At 38.2% G+C, this 14,976-nt stretch overlaps 1 protein-coding gene across 1 annotated transcript in view; it reads left to right on the plus strand.

Annotated features, from left to right (window-relative positions):
- Positions 1-14,976, plus strand: part of PRKAR2A (protein kinase cAMP-dependent type II regulatory subunit alpha) — a 69,330-nt gene that overhangs the window by 35,888 nt on the left and 18,466 nt on the right. Inside the window, exons 3-5 of the mRNA XM_052775951.1 lie at positions 8,599-8,651; positions 10,277-10,360; positions 14,007-14,113. Coding sequence (XP_052631911.1) covers positions 8,599-8,651; positions 10,277-10,360; positions 14,007-14,113 — 244 coding nt within the window. The remainder of the gene's footprint in view (positions 1-8,598; positions 8,652-10,276; positions 10,361-14,006; positions 14,114-14,976) is intronic.

The following is a 14,976-nucleotide window of genomic DNA, read 5'->3' on the forward strand; positions in this document are numbered from 1 at the left end:
CAATAATTACAGTCTAGGAATTATGTAGAATTATTGGAGTCTATGCACAAATGTGTATTTAGATGATCTAGAAGCATTTTATTCAGTTATTTTTGCCAGTGTTTTACTCTGTGAAACAAAGTAACCTCATGACCTTATTATTATTATTATTATTCTCCAGCACCTGGCTTCTGTGAGGTGGGAGGGTATGACCCTTTAACCGCTTGTGAGCATGTAAAGTGGAAGGACAAGCTAACTCATACATAAAGGCATTAAGTAAAAGTTGTGCCTCTGTATAATTAGACAGCCAACTACATAAAGCAAATACAATTATAAATAGCTGTTGGTTTAATAAAAAAAAAAAAAAAAAGGCAAATGTCATGTTCATCTGGTTATACCAAAGAAGTAGAAGAGCCTAAAAGAATTCTATCCCCAGTCCTCCATTGGCACAAGTTTTTTGTTTTAATTGCTCCTGAGTAGCAGGAGGATTTAAATAAAGATACACAGGCTGAGGATTGTCTTCTGAAGTTTTCTTGCAGTTCAGTAGGATTGCCCTCCCCCAATTTGCCTCTTGGACAGGAAATGTCTTTCTGTAATAGATCCCAGGAGCAGGTTCTCAAGCATGCGAAGGACCCTTTGGCCTATTATTTGTCTGGTGCTGTATGCCCCTGCGATGGCTGTGGCAAAGCAAGGCCTGTCAGTTAACTGGGGGTGGTTTCCATGCTAGATACTGTATGTTGCAGGAAGAGTTAAGCAAAACAAAACAAAAAACCAAACCCTGAACAAAGCCTACCTAGAAATAATAATTAAGTAGTAATGTACTGTACTTTACGTTTGTCTTTAAAATCTAGTTGAAGCAGTGTTGTCTGCATGTGATGCTTTCATTATATGTACGTGAAGTTATAAATCTAAAAGAGACTGTGATTATTTACTTTCCATTTATTATTCTAGGTCTTTCATAATGAAAGTTCTCATTTGCCCCTAGAGAAATGTAATTTTAAATACTTGGCCAAGTCTTCCTGTAGTGGAAAATAATTTTAATTTGTGGCTGTATCATTTTAGTGGCTGTTCTGCTGTAACACATTGTCTAAATTGTTTTACTCTATAGCTGATATATATATATGATAAAGCCTTTTAAATAAACACTTAAAACCAGATTATTATTAACCTATACAAATTTAGTAAAAATATTTGAAAAATGCATTCAGAATATAGAAAACAAATGTACATATGGAAATAGATGTCAACCAATTGTCGTAATTTTAAAGGGCTTATTATATTGCCTGTACTTATGCATCTTGGGAGAAAAGATGTCTTGTGCATGTAGAGTTGGATTTCCTGCAAAGAAAAGACAACACATTATCATAAAAGGTGGCATTTATAATTGATTATGCAGTCTGTTCTGAACTCATGACTGCAATGTAGTATGAAGTAGGAGTGTGTGACAGTGGCATTACAGTTTTATCACAAGCCATTGTCACTGGAGCTGTTGCATTTCTGTCTTGATGGGAAGAAAACAAGCTGGAGAAGTCTGATTTAGATATGTGCTGCTTTTGGCTGGGATAGAGTTAATTTTCTTCATAGCAGCTAGTGTGGGGCTATGCTTCGGATTTGTGCTGAAAACAGTGTTGATAATACAGGGTGTTTTTGTTAGTGCTGAGCAGTGCTTACCCAGAGCCAAGGCCTTTTCTGCTTCTCTCACCACCCCACCAGCGAGGAGGCTGGGGGGGCACAAGAAGCTGGAAGGGGACACAGCCGGGACAGCTGACCCCAACTGACCCAAGGGATATTCCAGACCATATGGCGTCATGCTCAGGATGTAAAGCTGGGGGAAGAAGAAGGAAGGGGGGGACGTTGGGAGCGATGGCGTTTTGTCTTCCCAAGTACCCATTACGTGTGATGGAGCCCTGCTTTCCCGGAGATGGCTGAACACCTGCCTGCCGATGGGAAGTGCTGAATGAATTCCTTGTTCTGCTTTGCTTGCTTGTGTGGCTTTTGCTTTACCCATTAAACTGTCTTTATCTCAAGCCACGAGTTTTCTCACTTTTTACCCTTCTGATTCTCTCCCCCATCCCACTGTGAGGGAGGTGAGCGAGCAGCTGTGTGGTGCTTAGTTGCTGGCTGGGGTTAAACCATGACAAGACAATACCACTGGAAAGTATGTAATCATACTAAGGGAACGGTTATCAAAGGTTTCTGAAGGCAAGGATAGCAAGCACTGTAATACATCATCCAGTTCTCTTAAATGCCCCAACCTCCCTGGGCAAAAAGTCTATCCAGAATTGTGCCTTGGGGTAGCTGTGAACTAGAGCGGGTCCTTTCAAGCTCTGCCTGTGACCTCAGTTTTACTACTCTATTAAAGCAGTGGGCCTTGAGAAATATCAATAATCTCCACATCAGAGATGGGCATTTTCAAGTTGAATGAGGGGTATAAGCAAAGCTTTAGGTAAGCCAGGTGAAGTTTTTCACCTGTTGCTGTGTACGTACAACAGTACAGCGAGGCAACGCTGGCTTTTCACGGAGCTGGGTGAAACAGTGCAGGATTTTAGGGCCTTACAGGCTTATCAGTGTCTCATAGGCTTCTTTGCCTGATAAAATGATCTCTTCAGCTTTCCAGCCTGAGCAGGCTTTGGGACCATGTGCAGAGTTGCGCCTGAACCTGTAATCCCTGCTGGACTGAGCTGGTTTGGCACAGCCCTGCTGAGTGACTTTGTATCTTCGCAGTTAATCTGTAACGCAGAATAAGTCTGCCTGTGAAGAACCGAGTTATTTTATTTTAATTTCTTTTTAACTTTAAATGAAATTTGAAGCTGTTTCCAGAATTGAAAACCTATTCTTCCCCTTTGCCACCTAAATTCATTATTTCTAAATATTTTGCAACTGAAAAACCTTACACTTGATTTGACATATATGGCCATGCAAGTGGTTGTGTGTTTGAATATTCTGCGTTGGTATTTGACAAAGATTTGAGGGGGTGTTGTTTGCTCAAGTCCCAGTCATTGTAAGTCGCGTCTCAGTTATGCCTCCTTGAGAATTAAGAATGAAGTCAGGAGGTGGTACTGCTGTGGGTACTCCTGCATCTGGGGATTTTCATGTGGCACATAAAGTAAAAGAGGAAGACCAGCCTTTTAGGACCTGAGATCTCAGTTTTAGGCTGGTGCAATGACTTTCTTTTTAACTAAAAATTTACACTTGATTTCAGTCAGTTCTCATTAGTGAATTGAAGGCTGAAACAGCTGATTTTCCTGCAGATGGCTTAACTGTTTTTCAGGTTTCAGTGTTGCTTTTCATTCTAACTGTCATAAATGTGAAAATTGTTCAGGTAGTGCAAATGGGTGCAGGTTCTGTTTCCCACTTGCTGGATTGAGGTATGAATCTGTTGTCTGCTTTGACATGGTGAGATCTTTAACTTGGGAAACAAAGTGCAATTTCTGAACCAAAAAGTTCTGAGCTATTCAGCAATAGAAGTGAGAGGAAACTTGAAGTTGTTTCTGAAGTGCAGAAAATCACGTTGAGCTGTGCCAGCAGGCCTATGTATAAGCTCTGTTTAAGCTTCCTAAGTTCATCTCAACTTCATCATTTTGGAAGTGCCTGCTTTAGCAACTTAGCTGTCAAAGAGGGATTGACAAGGCACTGAAGTGGTCACCTTTCCAGCTGGCGTAGTGCTCCCAGAAGAGGCTATGCATCTGTCCCTTGAGAGACAGACTTAAAAAATGTTTGAAGCTTTGGCAAACTCAAATGCAAAGAATGCCTTAAACATAGTGCAAGATTACTGATCTGAATAAGTAACTAGAAAAGTTGTTCTGCATGTACTAACCTGGGTGGATTTTCATTAATGTGTCTCATAGGATCAATTGGAGGTAATGCATCTGCATAAGTAAAGACGAGCGAATAGGATTTCACTCTGAAGTACAGAAGGTGCTATCCAAAATTGCAAAGAGAATATGGCAGAGCATGTCTTTGCTACTTCTTCCAATAACAACAGAAATATTAACAATATATTCACCTTACATAAAACATAGAATTTTCAAGTCCAATATGGAAATTTTTCCTCCTCTTGTGTGTGTCTGAAGGTCTTCAGGCCCCAGCCTCTTGGCTACTGTTTTGAAATAAAGTAACAGTGATCTCTCAACTACTGGCATGGTATGTGTTTCTCACAAAGGCTTTATTTGCTTATGGGAGCTAAATGCTGAACTATTATGGAGATTTGCATAGAGTGCAAGGACTTTGATCTTGACAAAACACATATTTTGCAGAACAATATTATCCTGGGAGCGATTAAAACTTGCATAGACAAAGGTGGTGTTTGTACTGGCAAACTTTTCTTGCTACTTCTCATTCTCTCCCCACCCCCTTGCTTCCCCCTCACCCATCCACTGCTTATGTCATTGCTGCAGCTAGAAAGATCTTTGTTGCTTGCAGATGCTGTCACCTGCATAACAAAGCAGTGATCGAGTTGTATCATTTCTGAGCCTTCAGAAGTGTTAACAGATGTGCCCGTTCTTGAAAGCCAAAGAAGGTGCTGTAAGAGGAGAAAGCTAAACTAGCTGTAGAAGCTGCAGAAGCTAAGAGAGACTAAACGTAGATGGTAGGATAAAAGCCTGGATTTCTTTTTATCTTAAAGCTGCTTAAAATTGAAAACTGTTTTTTATGTTCCAAAGCTATTTGAACTATGTCGGTAGATTTGGAAGGAAGCTTGGTCTGCATGAGATATGCTGATATAGCTGTAGTATTGGAAATATGTAATTGGGGTGTGTGTCACACTTGTACATAACTTTCACTGATGCATTCATGCTTAGTGTTTGCTCAAGGGCAGAGTTGTGCTGAAAATCTCACATAGGAAAGGTGTGATTTCAGAAGTCACTTCAAATTATATCAAGATATTTGTGAGCTTTAGGTTGCACATGAAGAAAAACTTCTTCCCCAGGAGGGCAGTAGAGCAGGTTAGCCAGAGAGATGTGCAATCTTTGCGCAGGGAGGTTTCCAGGTCAGCCCCAATCTAGCACTACAAATAGTTCCCCTTTAAGGGGCAGGTTGGACTGGATGACCTTCAGACAGAGATCCCTTCCAACTGCTGTTTCAATGAGTCTGAAAAGATGCTACCAACCCATTTCTTCAGGATAATCCTGTGAGAATAAGCTTGCCTTGGAGTACCTGTTTTATTGGGACACTGAAATAGTCAATATGTGAATTCAGTCATGTATAAAATAGTGGGGCACGTATGTTTTCACTCTGTCAGGATGAAAGATCAAATCGTTTTTCAGTGGCACTGGCTGTACTGTAACCCACAAATGACTAACCTTTGGGAGTCCTGAAGTTAACTTCCATAGATTTCTGACAGGGGTTGGCAGAGTTTAGGGTAGTTACAGGGGTTCTTTTCAGTCAGAAGAATAGAGAAGCAACACTGTTTTTGAGCACAGATAACACAAAACATGTTGAAGGTAAGACTGACACATAGACTTTGACAGGTAATATGTTCACCAGTATGGACTTCCACAAGTAGTTTACCGATTAAAAACAGTGGAAAGAAAAATTAGATGTATTGCCATGTAAACCACAGGATGGTGTTGACGTAATGTTCGCCTTTTCTTTGCATTAGTCATGTTTTAAAATATTTGGAAAATGCTGCTGGTTGTTATGAGTAGGCTGAACAGCTTTCCGTGGGCTTTCCAGCATATCACAGTATTAATTTAAGCTTCAGGTCAGAATTAATCATTTTTGTCTCTCTCCCCTTCTTCTAACCATCCCACAACAGACACTTTGCATTAAGTGTTACAGCTCTGCCTGCAAGTAAAAAAAGTCCTGTCAATCAGAGCTATCAGTCAAACTCCAAAATGTCTGCCCTACCACTTCTACATGAAAAAAGAAATCCCAGCAGGAGGTTGAAGAATGAAAAGTGTAATGGGAAGGCTTTCTATGCAACAGCATGGGAAGAACTAGTATTTTTGCCACATTTTTGTTGTATTTCTGTGGTGCCCATTCATGGGCACTACAGAAGTGATTGATTTCCATATGTAAGGAAAGGGTACTAAGTCCTAGTCTGTATCCTTAGCGGGCTTTATGAAGCTGTTTTCACCCTTACTGGGTAAGACAAAATAGGGGAAACTTACATGTACAAATCCCAGCCAAAGCTGTTTGATCCTAAAGTTGCAGAGAACTGTGTTGTTTTGATTGCTGCATGTTTTAAGATAAGGTTTTGCTCTAATGCTGTAATCATAGCCGTGGTAATTACACTTGTTTTCCCAAGGAAATCTTGAAGACAATTTCCTCAATTCCAAAGCATATTCTTAGTAATAGCTTCCCTGCAGTTGAGGTGGGAACAAAATCTAATTTGCAGCTTAATATTGAGAATTTAAATGATAGAATGATATAGTGAAGTACAGTGATCTCTGCATTCATAGATACACGGCTTGAATGTGCTTATATGCCAGGGACTTTCAGAAACGTATGGAACTGCATTTATAGTACGTACTAGAGTGTATAGTAAAGAATTGAACTCTACTTACTGGTAAGATATGCTGGTTGTAAAGAATAAAGATACTTTTTTTTTCTCCAGTTTCGCCATACTGTTTAAACCAAGGAGCCTTTCTTCTAAGAAAACGTTCCTTATTAGAAAATCCAAAGCTTTCACAATAGACTTTGATCCTTACTGTAAAATGAAAGGAGGAGGAAAGCTTTCACACTGAAATGCTAATAATGTTCTCTTTGTTAGTTCCTTTTTATTGCATATTAAGTGGATCTTTGCCTGTCAGTCCAAATTCTGCTTTGTAGGTATCTGCCTTCCCATAATATAGTCATCTTTGGACTGTGTGGTGGACTATACTTTTCTTTTCATCTGGGTAAGAATGCTGTTTATCCTTTGTAAATTATCTGCCCTAAATGTGGGTGGACCACTCTGTTAAACTAAAAGCATGTGTTTGTTGTAGGTGCACTGTTAATATATTGTTTCCATATTCTTAAATGGTGCAAACCAGAAGAGGCAGTGCGACACCGGATTTATTGTATGAGCAATAACTACTCTTCAAACACCTAGTGATTACATGATTGGGTTTTTATGTTGTGGTTTGATAAATGGAATGCTTGTGTTGTATTCCAGTCTCTTCAACCTCTCTTCAACCTCTCCAGGAAAAAAAAAGAAATTAAAATCTAATTTGCTAGAAAGGACCTGTACCTTTGGGGGGGGGGGGGGGGGGAAGGCAAGTCTTTCCTAGCAAATTATGCTGGACTTGTGCATTTTTATAGTACTTTTGAAAGCATGATGACAAGGTCAATAGTCCTGTATGCGTTTTCAAGTTATTTGCAAGTTGCTGAATACTAGGCCTTCTAGATTTTTTTTTTTTTTTTAAATCTGCTTATTTTTATTTATCCTTTCTAAGTCCATTCAGTGGTTAGATGTCACTGCAGTGAGCTTCTGGGCATTCTGCCAAGTCTTCAGTATTGTCAGGATGCTGGATAAAAGTACAAAGAAAAATGCTTGTCTGTGTTTCCTTGTAAAATTCTGCAAGTAGTATATAGCCTCAGAAATAAGACCACCCTTACTGAAGTAAGAGCAGAACTAGATGAAAACAGGACTGACTCTCACTTTCTCTGTCTGTACAGCTAGGTAGAATGTAGAGTTCACTTTGACATGTAAGAACTGCAAATGTCCACAAATTAAGAAGAAAGTCTGAGCTAGAGCTGTAGGCTTTTGGCAGCCAAAGGTGTCTGTGTTTAATACTGTAAAATTGTGTAACAGCGTAACTGTTAAGATAAGTGAAGATAAGCCTTTTCTGAAGTATTGAAACCAAACAAAAATGTTTTGAAATTCTAGAAGCTCACCATTATCATTGCCTCTCCTAAAATTGATCCTGTAGTTATACTGACATGTTTCGCAGAACCTTGTTCCTATGCACTACAGTGTATGGTTTCCACAAATGTTGTTATCCTTCTTTTAAAAAAATCTCTTTGTGTATTTTTTTAAGTTGGTTTTATATTGCAACCTGACATTCATTTGAGTCAAACGTAGTAAGATATAGGAGCATATAGGGGAGGGCACTAAACATTTTCTTGTCTTAGAATATACTATGGTCAAGCTGATTGTTCATTTCCCAGGTTAATTTCTGTATAAACGTGATTTCTCTGTATCGAAAAAAACCCAAAATACAGATACTCACTTGCAAATCTGACTTGAGATGGAGTGAGTGCCACATACCTTCTTGTACTCTTTTTTTTAGTATGTTTTGCTGGATACATTGCACTGCAAAGAACAAAGCAATGTAGCTGCAGAATTTTCCCCCTGCATTTTTGGGAAGATATTTATAAATGAATCTGAATGGAGATTTTTATGCTTTGATAAGAATTGAAAGGAAATCTGTGTGCGTGCTTTGGACTACTCGCTAGGCAGATTATATTCTATTGTAAGTTACAGACTTTTTACGTGAGAGTTTGAGAACAGCCATGCTGTGCCTTCTCAGAGAATAGATAGGATTTAAGCCTCTGACACTATAATGACAAAAAAACAAAAGTGATTTTGTTTTTCCTGTAGGAAAATAAAATACAGAAGAAAGGAATTTAAACATGATTTGTTTGATGTTCTCATGTAACTGCTTCTTTTTACTAATTTCCTCTCTTTCTTCCAAGTTTGTGCTGAAGCTTTCAATCCAGATGAAGAGGAAGAAGATACAGAACAAAGGGTAAGAATGAGTGAATTGCATCATGCATAGTTCTCTCTACAGTTTGACAGGCAGATGTCTGTACTTCACCTTTTCCCTACCACTTGTGCATTTTGTTCTGAGAGGCTGTGTGGTATGCTGACATTGACAAAGTGACATTGCTCTGAAATTTAGGGCCACTTTGTCTCATGCACTTTTTGTCACTATAGCTTTAATATCATTTTACTTCAAAGGACTCGAGAGCTGTGCTTAAGTCTACCATCTTTAAAATTTTGGATATTTTCCTTCCTTAATTATCTTAAAGGCTTGTTGAGGCAGTTCCTAGAGCATCGATGCTATTGTGAAGAATTAGTTAAGCTTTACCACAGCTGTTTCTTCATGGGCGCTTAAAATTCCTCACATGCTTTTTACTGTCTTTCTGGTCAAAGCAGTTCTGCCTGGGTAGGAGAAATACTTTGTTGAAATATTTTGAGACTGTGGCCACCTGTTGTTCTATTGGTTTTGAAAGTTGGGAATTTCTAGGAATTGCAAGTCCAGATACTGTAATTGTATTTCTTTAGAGATGCTTTTATGTGAGCAAATTCTGTAGCCTAGCTGGTGAGGGTCAATGTTTTCCCTCTGGATTTCTGGTGTTCCTTTTCCAGATTCCATCTCAAGGATGCTTACACTTCTGCAATGAAAATCTAAGTCTAATTTAATTTCTCTTAAAAAAGAAGATACTTCATAAATAAGATGCTATAAAAAGAAAAAAAGACTATGATTGTGTCTTATCATCCAAATGTTTGTAAACCTGGATACAGTTATTCCATCAAATGTCTTAATTTTCCTGACTGCTGATTCAATATTAAATTTTCTTTTAAAACAAGGGTCTGAGATCTGCTCAACTTTGGACAATGAATTTTTATAAATGCCTACTAATGTAACTGTTTTTTGGAATCCTTGTTATTCCAGAAATGTAGTTAACCTGGTGAATGTGGGGTAATTAATATTTTTATATATGTTTTCATAATTAGCCCCCAACAAGCACATATATAAATGTTTTTATGACACAGTAAGTGTTGGTTCCTTTAACCTGACGAGAGGTCTATAACAGGAAAGAAGTAACAAAAAAAATATCTCTAACAACAAAGCTTTAATTTAAGTAATTTTGTTGGGGGGGGGAACACCAAACCCCAAACAACCCCCAAAACCCCTGCTGCTTAGATAACTTCTGTTATTAGATGGGCTGAGATACATATGTATCATAAATCTTATAAACTACTTGTATGCGAACAGTAAGTATATTGGGACTAATACAGCCAGAGTTTAGAAAGAAAACTGTTGACTTTTTCCTCTGTTCCAATCAAGCCTTGACTGTATCTGTGGCTGGGTTAGAAGGGAAAGGAAAAGGCATCCTCTTCTTTCTTGTCTTTCTTGACTGTTATTTTGCATGTGTTAATTGTCAGCATAATATATTTGTTATGTCTCTCTCATTCTGTCTTGCGTTCTATGTTTAGATACAAATACTGTTTATGCAAAAAACAAAAAAGAACTGTATACTTTGACACTCTTAAGTTGTGTTCTGTTTTTTCACTCTGAAGTGAAGGTTCAGTCTGTAACCATATTTCTTTGTTGTCATGACAGTTTTGTTTTACTTTGTTTTATAGGTAGTTCATCCAAAAACTGATGAACAGCGATGCAGACTGCAGGAAGCATGTAAAGATATCCTACTCTTCAAAAACCTAGATCAGGTAATATGATTCTAAGCAACTCTTAGCTGGAGTTGATGGTTTGTAGGTACAGGTAACAGCATGATCTAATAGTCCAGACACTTGTTTGCATTGTGATAGTTCATGATTTATTAATTATATGCGGGCTGGATTGGGACATTTGTTTGGAGATCAACAATCAATGAACAATATAAACAAACATGTCAAATTGTCAGTTACTATGATTGTCAGATCCCTCTCCCTGCAAATTCAATTTTTTTTTCTGTTAGAGAAAAGTTTGGGGGTTTTAAAAATTCTTTTGCTTGTCTTTCAATGTTTGTTGTTGGGTACCATTGCACGTGATTTTCCTTTCCCTAGAAAACAGTTCATAATTTTATGGGCAATGTAAAAAGGAAATTACTTACACAATTGTGATATTGAACACTATCCACATTTGCATTATGTCAGATTGCTGCACGTTTTTCTCAAATGCCCATATGTCAGTAAATTTTCTGTAAATGAATGTAAAGTAATGTTTTTAGGTTGTTCCTGTTTTTACTTGTCTTATTTTTATTGCTGAAGTTGGTTATTAACTACTCATTGCCTCAGCGTTGAGTTTTAATGATGAGAGCCTCCATTGCTTGCACTTAGTAATCTTAATTGGTATGAATTTTTTTTGATGAGGATCATAGGATAGTTCAGGAACAAACCTTTGGAGATCCTCTAATCCAGCCTCTGAGAGGCCATAGGATAAATGCATCTCATCTCTGGTCTGCTGTTTCCATGAAAACAGAACTGACATCTCTACTACAGGTTGGGGAAGAATGAAAGCTCTAACACCAGCGATGGTCCCTGCAGCTTCCTGGTTTGAATCATTGAACTTTGCCTGAGATGTGAAAGGATGGATGTGATAGCTTATGGTTTCAGAAACGCTGCTCAGCTTTCCTTGAAAACCAGGAAGTTCTCCCAGTTTTTGGTTGCTGTACAAACCCCAAGAGTCACTGAACTGCATTCTGAAAATAATTGTTGAAAGCTTTTGAATGCAGCAGGCTTGAGGAATTGACATTCTGTCAAAAAGTTTACTTGAAAGCTGTCGTTTCCAAGACTGGCCTTTCACTGTTCTGGGATTCCTATTATTAAGCCTATTTACTTAAGACATTTTAAAGGTTCCTGTTGCAAGTAACCTCATTATGTACAGTAAAAAATGAAACATATTTAAGAACATTCAGCAGCTCAAGGGGTATGTGCAAAATGTGATCACCATTTGAATTGAGTAGGCCAATCTTTTAGCTTCCAGTAAAATCACCCAGAAGCAAAAATTAATAACCAGTTTATATCCAAAGATGACTTTGAAAAACAAATTTGAGCTGAGAAGGTGGGCTTGGAAAAATACTTCCTGCGAAAAGCTTTCTAAGCAGCTGAGGGGAGAAGTAATGGAAATGATCTTAACTGCAACTGTTAAAGACTCAGGCTTTAAGGTAGCGCATGGCTGAAAAAGATGGCTGCAGTCCATATATTGGTTATAGTATGATAAATGGCACTTAGCAGTGAGGGGAGAGCTTTCCTAGGAATGGGTATAAAGGGAGTATGGAATTTGCATCCTTTCACCCCTCCTCCCAAAAATTTCTTTTTAACTCCCTCTGTGTAATGTGACTGGTTGGAAAGGTTGGCTGTAGAATACCCACTGAAAGGCAGAACGCATGACTGCTGCTTTTGCTCAGTGTATATTGTCCTTTAATAATTGTGAGGAACACTTTCAAATTAAGGCTCAAAATACGTTCTTTTGCTTCTTAACCTCTAAAGAATGTCACGTAAAACTGTTAAATACAAGCAAACAAACCCAACAACCATAAAAGTGCATAAAACCCCTTTAGGAGTAAATATGATTGTGTGACTTAAATGTCCTGGCCAAATTCAACCCTTGTCCACTGGTTGCATTTAGGTGAACTGTGCTGAATTTAGGCCCAGTGACTCAACAGCCCTTTTAAATGTCTTTACTTGCATGAATAGTTGTTGTAATACTTGGTATCAAACACACGGGAGCCAGTGTCCGGTGGATCACTTCTAGCAAGGTTCACGTTGAACTCCGGACTAAAATCCATTTGGATTGTCACAGAGTTTAACCCTAAGATTTTGAGCATCCCCAATGATAAACCTGATTTATGTTTCAATATAAAGTGCTGGGGAATGGATAACTTCTCTCCTGTTAAAAGCTCTGTGTGGTGTGATGTATCGTGTGTAGGCTCCACAGTGTCTTATGAGTGTGTAGAATCCTAGTTACAACTGAATTTTGTACTGGGTGAGAGCAATGACTGTTATCCTTACCAGCAAGGCCCCTGAGCATGCTCAGTACCCATATTTAAACCAAGAGGGTTTTTTTACAGTTCAGAAATCTGACAAAGCTTGTCCTTTTATTGACAAAGAGCTCAGTGTTTTATTTACTTAAAATAAGTCTTTGCCTGTTTATCCTCCAAATAAAGCATTATTGAGTTACAGTATTTTAAAAAATAAGCTTTTTAAAATCTGCATTGCTTGTTTTCTGACAGCTGTTACTTAAATGCATGCTGTAAAATATGTAGTTAAAATAAATGGCTTTCATACAATGATTGTTTGTTCAGTTTAAATATCAGGAGAGTTTTTAAAGACAAGAAAATAGGATTCTAGTGAAAAGATAGGCAATATTTTCAATGTAGTGGTGCCTACAGATGCTGCAATGATTATTCCCAACTTGAGGAGTGCAGTAAGTATTTCAAGTGTGTCTAGCAGCATAAAGACTAGTTTGCGTGTTCATGCAGTGTATTTTTAGAAACTCAGCTGTGATCTACATCTTCAACGTTGAACATCTGGTCATTGAAAATGCAGTGAAAGTCCATTGTTAATGAACTTTGGAATAACAGAGATGGTAAAGCAGCCTAGCATTGAAGCAGGGCATTTATACGGCATCATCTCTCTTGGCTTTCACAGCTTCCCTGGCTGTGCTGCCTAAAAAAAAGTTTAGTCATGGCTCATCAGAGAAACCTAGCTTGAGTCTGCTGTGCAGGCCAGCATTATCTCATTTTCTGTACATGCTCCCCATCTGTACCTACCTGATCTCGTCTTGTGCTGGAATTGCAGGTTCTCTAAGACACAGATGATCTAGGGAAATAACTCTGTATAGAGTCTTGTTCAGTATAGTCCTGATCATGATGGGGGCTCTTAGATGATGACAATATAAATAAATTACTAATAAATTGTGGTGCAGTTTCTAGACATGCATACATATAATGAAATATATGTGCTGTTGATGTAATTGATATGTATCCATTGCAGTGAAGCTGTGTCAGATTGTACCACGTGAGAGCTTGCTGTATGTGTGGAGTTTGGCACTAAAGTGATATGCATAAGTTAAGCCATTTGGACATAAATTTGAGATAATAGCTCTTCTATAATGGAAGTATCTGTGTTTGCATTATTGAACTTATATTAATAAGCTGGAATCAAGTGAGGTGCTAGTGGAAATCAACATTTAATATCAGGATTACTTGTATTTGCATACAGTAAAAATAATGCAATGCGTGTTGCAGTTCACTATACAGATCAAGTCAAATGAACTCACCCTTGTCCAGCAATAATGCTAAGGTGTATTTTTCAAGAGTTTTTTTGATTTTTAAAATTTTTTTTCTTTTCCCCCCTCCTGCTTGTTTTGTAGGAGCAGCTGTCTCAGGTCCTTGATGCCATGTTTGAGAGGAAGGTGAAACCTCAGGAACATGTGATTGACCAAGGTGATGATGGAGACAACTTCTATGTCATTGAGCGGTAAGCAGCTGTGTCTTTGAAACGTAGCGTATGTTTCCTTTCAGTTTCTCAGAAATGGCATGGAATGCTTACTGCAGGACAGTTTCTGAAGGAAACTTATTTTTTGCAGTCCTTGCCTCTTCCTTTGATCTTTCCATTTTCTCCTTTAGGCCCCCATTGACTTTTGGATCATTTGCCCAGGGGCAATCAAATTTGACAGAGGTGGACATTTCAAACCTGCTGGGTTTTAACACATTCTGTTTGACTGTGTAAAAACTCAGATACTACTTTCTCTAAGGGAAAGAACGCAGCATGAGCTTGCCTATGCTTTGTTTAGTTTAGCTTTTGTGCCCATCAGCATATGCATACCTTAAAACCAGCCATATTACATGCTGTTTCTAGACTAGGATGTGTTTTTTCTGAAGAAAGGAGGGGGAAAAGCAGCAAAAGAAACCATACCGTAAGGGAAGGGATAGGAGATTATTTCGGGGAAGGAGCATACAGGAAATAAAAATCCATGGTAGTGGCTACCATGGAACAACCTGCACTTTGTCCAATTAGTTTTGATCACTGACTTCAGAGAGACTTGTGCTTACTTTGCTTCTGTTGGTCATGTGATTTGCATTTGCAGAGTTTAAGGTGCCATTTTGCAATTTCTTGCATCAAGCAAATTCACATGATAATTTGTGGATCATATATATATGTGCAACAGGCATATAATATGTGTGTGCATGCACATTTTGAGTATCTTTTACCCTTTTGGAAGAAATTCTGGCTAATGTCACTTTTAATCACTGTATTTGAAGAACAATTAAGGACACAGATTTATTTCCTCCTGTAGAACTGTAATACCAAACAGAATATTACTGAGCAAATTATAAATG

The sequence above is a fragment of the Harpia harpyja genome, chromosome Z (genome assembly GCF_026419915.1).
Source record: "Harpia harpyja isolate bHarHar1 chromosome Z, bHarHar1 primary haplotype, whole genome shotgun sequence".
Classification (NCBI taxonomy): Eukaryota; Metazoa; Chordata; class Aves; order Accipitriformes; family Accipitridae; genus Harpia; species Harpia harpyja.